Source organism: Centroberyx gerrardi, chromosome 6, assembly GCF_048128805.1.
Source record: "Centroberyx gerrardi isolate f3 chromosome 6, fCenGer3.hap1.cur.20231027, whole genome shotgun sequence".
Taxonomy (NCBI): domain Eukaryota; kingdom Metazoa; phylum Chordata; class Actinopteri; order Beryciformes; family Berycidae; genus Centroberyx; species Centroberyx gerrardi.
Window position 1 is genome coordinate 20,324,698 of NC_136002.1, and position 8,970 is coordinate 20,333,667.

At 39.2% G+C, this 8,970-nt stretch overlaps 1 protein-coding gene across 2 annotated transcripts; it reads right to left on the bottom strand.

The window, feature by feature from the left end:
* Window positions 1–261: 261 nt before the first annotated feature.
* On the bottom strand, window positions 262–7,446 carry tbcb (tubulin folding cofactor B). Of its 2 annotated transcripts, none has more exons than XM_071927702.2 (7): window positions 7,315–7,446; window positions 6,725–6,880; window positions 6,437–6,580; window positions 5,044–5,140; window positions 4,434–4,625; window positions 3,407–3,479; window positions 262–3,301 (listed from the first exon to the last, which is right to left on the bottom strand). In XM_071927702.2, the coding sequence occupies exons 2-7, from the start codon at window positions 6,842–6,844 to the stop codon at window positions 3,187–3,189; spliced, it is 741 nt and encodes a 246-aa protein (XP_071783803.1). In that variant the 5' UTR covers window positions 6,845–6,880; window positions 7,315–7,446; the 3' UTR covers window positions 262–3,186. The 2 variants fall into 2 exon arrangements, with proteins under 2 accessions (XP_071783803.1, XP_071783812.1); XM_071927711.2 differs by having other exon boundaries at window positions 7,263–7,408.
* Between the last annotated feature and the right edge of the window lie 1,524 nt (window positions 7,447–8,970).

Genomic DNA, 8,970 nt, shown 5'->3' on the forward strand with positions numbered 1-8,970 from the left:
CCCTTAATCTTAATTAATTAATTTCATATCCATGTCAGCAAATGTTCTAGTCAAAAGCCAAACTTCTTAGTATGTCCTCCAATTAGAAACATTAGAAATGAATCATTGTATAAATTCCAAAGCCATTGACACCAAATTGTTGTGATGAATTCTGTATGTTAAAAGTGCAAGTTATATTCTCTCAATCAATGTATATCAATATATAGTATATCAATTTGTTCATGTATATTTTTGCATTGCCTACCTATGAATGAAAACATGTCCAGGTAGTGTAGTATTTATTACTCAGATGTTCAAACTCGTCATAACACACTCATGAATGACTCCCTCATGAATCTTTTAGCAAAGTAAGGAGAAGGATGTTTTTTGTCCTTCAAGATAATGATTCTTGCGCTTGCAGTTCTCCATTCACTACCTTGCAGCAGCATAATGTGCCTTCAACGTCATGTGATCCACGTTATGTTACATTTTCAGACAAATTAACTCCACCTGATTTACTACTGTACTGTCATTTTTTATTATACATAAGATATCATTACCCTTTGGCACATAAAAAAACACCAGCACCTTTGAAATTTAAAAAGAAAAAAGGACATTACATTTTTGTAAATATCTGTGTGGGGGGTGACACTTCAGTGAAAAGAAACTACAAGAATAATTAATTATTTCTCCTCTAAGCTTCAGAGGATGAGAAAGCATGAGAAGTTACTCGTCAATCATTTTGAATCGGCAAGAAATGCAACAACGAAGCGCAAGTAAGACATGTCATCCGTTTGAAAAGTACATTGTCAAAAGCTGAGTGTTGTGTCAAGTATAACCAAGGCAGAGACAGTTGACTGGGGAGTGACTCAAGTAGCTGAACAGTGGCATTAAAGGTTATTGATGATCAACTGTACCATGGAGTTACTGGAGGAGTTAACACACAATGTGGCAGTACAACAGCTTTTGTTGTGCCTTGTGATTTTCAAATATTACTTTTACTTCATAGTCAGCCTGCTACCAAGGGTAAGAGGACAATATTTAGATCATGGATGTAGTATGTGGTCAAAAGAATACCTATCAAGGTATAGCATGAATCTCTTTGGGGAAAAACATTGCAGTGTTATAACAGGGAAACATTATAAATATGTATGTTTCAGAAAATAACATCCCCACTGGATGACCTAGCTACCTATGCCTTAACTCAAACCAAGCACTTCAATACAAAACTGTAGTTTACAACAAGCAAGGGGACATGTACGGAAAGAGATTAGTGCCAGCACAGATTGTTTTTGAATTGCTTAAATTTGGATTTGTCATGTCATTAGTATAATTTCAAATTCAGTTTTCTCAATTCAGACTGAGCTCCAGGAGACACACGTCTGGAGACTTAAGAAAAGCAAATGAGCAAACATTCAATCCAATAATGTCGGAGGGCGTACCGACCAGTTTTCACTGGCCACTGTGGCCAATTCCAGACATAAGCTCTCCGACATAGTTTCCGTTCTTGTGTAGCTAGTTAAAGTGTAAGTGTAAGTAGAAATGAGACAAAGACAAAAACTTCAACTAGTTAGTGTAAACTTGTAGTAGTAGTACCAGTCCGCCCTCAGACACTGGTGGATTAAATCTTGAATCTTGTTTGCTAAGTCCCCAGATGTGTGTCTAAGAGCTCAATCTGAATTGAGAAAACTGAATTTGAATTGAAAGACCCTAACCCTGAATTTGAAAGTAGTTAAAATTTCAATTCAATAATGATCACCTTCAATTTCAAGCCATTGCATTCAATTACAAATTATAATTTTGAATTCATTAATTCAAAAAAATATGAACAATTCAATATTAGCATGACAAACTCAAATTTATGTAATTCAAATACAGTCTCGGCTGGTGGAAATCTTTTGCCACAGACACATCACTGACATCTGAATAAAGTGCAGGGGATTGTATCTTCAATAAAAATTAAATCAACTGAAAAGTTTGAGGCGTTCAGGCACAGAATAATCAGGGTAATTGTATCTTATATCCACTAGATTATCAGAAAGAATGGGAGATCAGAAACAACTCTGATTTACATACTACATACAAACACATCAAAGTGAAAGCTGGAATATTTAAAGTTGTTGAAAGGAAAATCCACCCTCCGATACTCTTACTCTGTCTTACACTGATGTTCAATGCATTCCATGAGTTATTCTGTTTTGAAGTGTTGGTATTTACCATTTTACCTGCATCCACTTTCCCTCAACCTGCCTCGCCTACTTCAGTCTATTTCCTACATTTCCACCAAACCTGACGACCACCATTGATGTTTTAGATTGTTGAGAATTTCTCCAAATAAACTCCATTACGCTGGAAATATCTTGATGTTGACATCACGTTGTCTATGTTTGGCCACTTCTTCACAATAAGAAAATTACACAAAACAACAAAATGCACCCAGGAATGCCAAGAACAACGCCAAAAGCTTCTTTTTTTTTGATTTTGGTGTTGAAATGTTTTAGGGGGGGATTTTCCCTTCAACAGACAGTTTTCCAAACCAAACATATCCTTGGGCTACTGTCTAATCAATTTACAGTCTTTAAAAAAAAAAGAAAACAACAACTATGTAGGTCTAGCTAACTATAAACAATTATATACAATCACCTTTGTACAGATTGATAACAGCTCAACAAAACAGAGAGACACAGCTGGTATCCAAACTGTCAAAACAGAATGTTAGATTAGACAGAAGAAATTACTCCCATCTTGAGACGAGTTGGGAGCACCAAGTACTATTAAAGAGCAAGTGAATGAAACTGAACAGAAGTGCTCGGAGTTAAGGACCACTTCAAAACCTTCATTATGCTGGGTTTACATGCAACAAAGATATTTTAAAAACTCCTCTTTATCCAAACCTTGTTGGTCTAAGCTCCTCTTTGATGATCATCCTGTATTATTCTCAAATCCATCACTTCAAGAGACACACCACCTCACAGTCTACTTGATCTGGTGTTACTGAGAGAACTCTTAAGGCTAAAATACCTTCCGACAAAGCTCTTTGGAATCAAGCTCATGCCTTCCTGACTAGCACAAAACAAAACAATGATATTAGTTGCAAAAACAGCAACCTCCCGTCATCTCTGGATGGTAAATGGACGACGGAGGTCTTTGCTGAAATTTAAAGGCAGAAAAACCCTCTACCCCATCTGACACGGTGACATCCTCGTCTTACATCTCATCCAGACCAAAATCCTCCTCGGGGAAGTCTCCCACGATCACACTCAGGGGCTTCACAAATCCACCATATTTGTTCTCGCATTCAAAGTATCGCTTCCCTTTAACACTGTGGAGAGAGAACAAAAGAGGCGGGGTCAATTGGCAAGATCAAGACCGATCTAATAAGATTATGGAAGGTGTGCACAGCTACAAGAAAGGACAGTGCTCCTACCTTCCGTCGTGCTTTCCCATGGGCTCGTCATACTTTATGCCCACCCAGTAGCCTGGCTTGAAATCTGCTGTACCTGCAATCAAGGTGAGAACAGTGTTGTTTACACCGGGTACCTAATTCCTTTTGCCGTTTACTGTAACCCCCCCACCCCAGCAAACAATTATGACCCTGAGTATCTCACAGTCCACGTAAACGACTGAAAGGGGCAGTTAGAGCAAAAACAGTTATTTCTTCCAAAGGAAGGAAGAAATAGGAAATTTTATGTCTATTCATCTTGGTTAAGTGATTGCAAAGTACCTTTTTTCACCTTTTTATAATAAAAGTTGAATTTAATACAAGTAATTATAAGGTACTAGAGCAAACAACAAAACAAGAAAGATTTTTTGGAAGGGAAGTCATATTTTATATCATTGAATAAAGTTAATTTACTGAAAACTGGAGTATTAGGATTCAGACGTATAATTGGCATTAGGAGTCATTTTTTCAATATTTTGGGTGCTGTATAGCTGTGACTGCTAGCATAAGAACAATGTCTATGGTATAGCTGCTCCTGTTCTCTTCTTGATGAATCCAAAAAGACCACGGACCACACAGTTTGTAACACCCCCATACAAGCATCAAGCATTCTGCAACGGATTCAAATTTGCTGTTGTCCACCAGGTGGCATTGAGTTACCACACATAACTTGACCTCTACAGGAACATACAGCACTTTGGTGTAACACAACAAAATCCATAACTGAACTGTGAATATGGTTGTACACAAACATGATAAAATGTATTTGGACAAAGCTTGGTAAACAAATATGATAGACTGACGATGCTACAAACCGCAAATAATACAGACACAAATTGCTTCCCCTACAAAAGAAAAATGTAGTTTCATTCTGTCTTGCGTTTAGGAGAAACTCCCTTTTAGTGATCATGAATTACAACAAAGGCTGCTCTATTGGAAAGAAAATCCTCACCAGCACAGGCTTTACACCAATGTCCTGAAGCAATGTCAGCTAAGCTTTAGCCACACTTACCGACATACATAACTGTGCCAAGCTTAGTGGGTTGCCCAGAGACTTGCACTTGGCAGCGGTTGCCAACAGCAATGGCATCAGCAGCAGTCTTCTCCTCAGCCTCCCGAGCAGCAAGCTCAGCTTCTTTCTTGGCCACTTCCTCCTCATTGAAGCGACCAATACGTTGTTTCTTCATGAATGACCTTACACTTTCTGAAAGGAAGCAGGTTGGTTTGTACTTACACTCTTGCTTCATAGACTACAGGTAGCACATGGCCTACAGAATGCCCCCCTTCCCCACTGGCTACTTTTCCCATTTTAGCAGGATACTTCAAAACTTATTGAGAACTCAGTATTAGAATGATGAGGTTGTATTTTTAATCTTCAATATTTCTATTTATTGTATAGCCATCAATAGCTTATCCTTTGCTGCTGCAATTTTGCATTTGCTCTTGAATAACAAGAGCAAATAATGTAAATAATATTTCTTATTATAAGTATATCGAAAACACACAAATAAATAAGATTAATAAAATAAGATTGCACTTTTTTTTATTTTAAATAGATTATGCTGTGAGAAGTACTAGTTTGAGAGAGTTTGTGAGAAATAACTGAGCATGCCATACTGTACCTGTTCTCTTCTCATAAGCATCGTCTGAGATTTCAAACTTCTCCACTTTAGACAGATCAGTGAACTCCCCTTTCTGAGCTCCACTTCTGTCAATAACCTGTGGAAACAAATCAGATTCAGGATGAGACAAATCAGACCTGTTAAGAGAATCCCATAGCAGAAGTTGATGATTAAAAGTCCTTTGTCAATATTGAGCTACGGTAGTAAATGTTTTGCTAAGATATGCAGCTAAATGCTGCTCCATAGGCTTTTAACTTGAAGGATATTCTTAAATGGTTCAATCCTTGAAGTAAATCTTATCCTCTTAACTGTGACATGGATGCAAGTATCTTGCAAGTAGCCTATATGTCTTTTCATTGCAATGCGGATGACACGCAGCTAAACCTCCCCTTGAAGCCCAGTGACCCCACCTGTCTCGACAGTCTGCAGTGCCTTTAAAATATGAAGAGTTGGAGGTCTGTGAACTTCCTCCAACTTAAATCTTCCTCCAACAATGAATCTGAAATTGTTCTTTTCGGTCCTCCTGTCAGAATATTATCTGCAGCAGACTGGGTATTTTAGCTTCCTACGTGAAAGCTGCAGCTAAGAACCTAGGGGTGTTCTTCGACTCCAATTTAACTTTTGACATAGTTGTGCTTTCTGTGGCTGAGAACTGTTTAAAAAATTAACCATTACTATCCTCAGCGGATTAAGAGAAAGTCATTCATGCATTTATTTCTTCCCGCTTAAATTACTGCAACTCTCTTTTCTCCTGCCTTACTCAAAAGTGTCTGTCATGCTGCCACAAGGGTTCTGTCTGGCAGCCGAGCGAGCTCGAGCTCCCATCCAGCTGTAGCTGGAGGATGACGGTCTAGAAAGCTGAGACTGAGCTAATCAATGAGCTCCAATCAGAATGCGCTCAACTTGAGTGTTAAGTTTTATCGTTTGCCAGATATGTCACTCACAGGAGGATCTGCAGTGCCATGACGTTGTACATCAGTTTACCTGAACATAGCGAGCGTAAATATTGATGCCCAACGTTTTGAACAAAGCACTGGACGCTTGGTTTTTTTAAAAAGTCAAGCGGGTGGTTGCTGTTAAAGCCTTTATTACCAGGTAGGATTTGCTAGTCATGCTTGTAGAAAAAAAGTATGTTAATGCAAACATCTATAAATGTTATCATATGACACTTTATTGAGACTTGATGGACTATGGTGTGCTGAAAAGATAAAGCTCCAAATAAAATGCTATATCACCCTGTAGCTAATACTGTCAAAGAGATTATTTAAGATGTGCTTTTCCTTTGTTAACTTGAATAGAGAACTTTTACCATCACATCTTATTTAGTGTACTGCTGAACCTGCCAGCATCTGGGTTTATTTGAGAGTGTGTCTATCACTGAACAGCTACATACGTGTATTCTACAGTCATCATCCACGGGATAGGAACCCAGCAGGGCTTCATTCTCATCAAGTTTCTGCAGGAACTTGTCACTGGTGCTGAACAGCTCAAGGTCCATGCTGGAGGCAGACACGCCCACAAGCATCTCCAACTTTTGCTACCATAGAAACAAAACAGAACAAAAGGGAAAACTGTCTTATATTGTGTGAGCTGGGTCTAACAGGACCCCACCATAAAGCCAAATTGTGCATTCTTGTGACAGTGTACAAAGGGCAAAGTGGAGGAAACTCCTGAGACTTACCTTGAACTCTGCTATGCTGATACCTCTGTTGAATCTGCGCTGCACCTCGAACGAGCTAAGGGTGCTGGTCAGGCGCACATTCACAGTGGGATTGGTGATAACTGTCACTCCACCGTCCATTATTCAATGTGTATGGAGACAGCTAATAGGGAAACACTAAAAAGAGCGCACAAATTAGGCAGTATAGGTAGCAACAGACAAGAGAAAGGTTTAGTTTGAATCCTAACGTTAACTTTTCATACTTTCTTCCATACATTTCTACTAGATATGCTCTAGTGTTGGAATTCGAGGTTGCGTGTGTTTATGTTCATTTAGTACTAAATTCTTGTTTATATTCTATTATTCTTTGCTACAATATTCCAATTCCCCCACGGGGATCAATACACTTTCATTTGTATTTTATCTTAATTTAGCTAGCTAGCTTAGATTAGCTAAGTGTTAGCAAACAGCTTGGGCGGCTAGCAGCACCAGAGTCACGTTGGATACATTGAGAACCCTCAGCTAACAGTTAGTTAGCAACGTTGCCATAGTTACTTACATATATGTATGTTTTCCTTCGATGATAATAAATAACTTTGTGGAAAACCTACCAGTCCGTATCCGTATTAGTAGCTAACGTAAGGCCGCTGGTCAAACAATAAGTATTAAATCGCAAAGAAAAGATGGAACAAGTTGCCTCGCTCTGTAGCTGTTATGCTCAAGCTAAAAAACCAACGACATCAATTCCTGCTACGCCCAATTCTGGAACTTTCTACCCGCCCACCAACCGAAATACGCCAATCGTGTCGAGAGGCAATACGCTCGGCCAATGATATTACGATACAACGCGAAAAGCGTCTTTGGTACGCCCAGGGTACGCCTACATATCGTCGACTGACACGATCAACAACCAATCATCAAGTTGGATAAATTCGTGTATAGAAAAAGAGTGTGGAAGTAACCTGAGGTAACCACGCAGTGGCGCTACACTCCATATCATGAAGACCAACAAAGTTTCTGTACTTTTAACTAATGACTGTAAACGATCAGAGGATTTATACGGCTGAGATTCGACAAGAATTACAACCATTATGAATAGTGATATATCTTCTTTGTAGTTCTGAAGTGAAAAGATGTGTTTAGGCTATTTAGGTTTATGATCAGTATATTTTGCCCTGAGTGACTTGACAGTAAAATATAGTACAGCCTGTAGGGCCGCCCCAGCCATAAATAACACTGTGAGAATCCCAGTAGACTTAAAGGCTCATTATAATTATATCGTGCAGAACAAGCAGATCTTGCTTGGGTCCGAATCTAGTGTTAATAGACGCACGTCCCATTCCCCCCCCCCCCCCCCCCCCCCAATTGACCAATCCACAGAATATGTTATGGATATCTAAAATAATTAAACATAGCTCTATTTTCTATTTTTCTTACGATCTGTTTGGTCTGGCATCTGTAAATGCAAATATAATTTATTAGGCCTACAGATCGTCCCATTGTTGTTACTGATAAAAACGTGTTATTTTGTAATGAAGTAGTTTGATTGTAAATTTCATAAATTGTAAAATGATCTACCTGCCAGGAACACATAAGGGCGCGCTCTTCAAATTAATTTCACAGCAACGGACATTCCCTTCAGAAAACTAGTCCCTACACTGCTGGATAATAACAGAGCATGTATGGGCAGAGAGCAGATCAAAGACTGCCAGATGCCAGACAGGACAGGGACGGAGGGGGCTGAGAGGTTTACATTCCTGTGGTTGTTAGTGGAGATGCAGGTCTCCTCTTCACACCTCACCTGCACGTCACGCCCAGGTGTATTGCACGTTTACTGTAGCCCCGTCTTGGTTATCCTACAGAGCATACCCAGTTTGTATTCATCTGACACACAGACTCTGTTTCTCACACTGACTGACTGATCAATCTTGTAATGTAGTCGATATAAGCGTGTTTTGAAGTTTTGATATTCAGAGACTTTGCGTTAGGGTTTATTGAACTGACGCCCCAGTGTTGCATGAATCTTTCTGCACCAACTGGATAAAGCCCCTATATATCTGCTGCAAAAAATATTATTATTATATCAAATATTACCCTTGTATGTACAGGCCTAATTGTGTGTATTTGTAGTGAGGGAATTTGCATGGAGAAACCACATCAGACCCACCGAACTGTGGGATCCGGTTGGAGAACTCAAAGGTCCCATCTGAGCAAACATCAACACACTGCCTTGCACAAGTCACCATAATCACATATTACAAATTTTG

Bases quoted from the DNA above. Each gene is read 5' to 3' on its own strand.
- tbcb (XM_071927702.2), bottom strand. From the start codon at position 6,844: ATGGACGGTGGAGTGACAGTTATCACCAATCCCACTGTGAATGTGCGC. The intron at 6,581-6,724 runs GTAAGTCTCAGG...TTTCTATGGTAG, and splicing joins TCAGCATAGCAGAGTTCAAG to CAAAAGTTGGAGATGCTTGT. The intron at 5,141-6,436 runs GTATGTAGCTGT...TTGTTTCCACAG, and splicing joins ATGATGACTGTAGAATACAC to GTTATTGACAGAAGTGGAGC.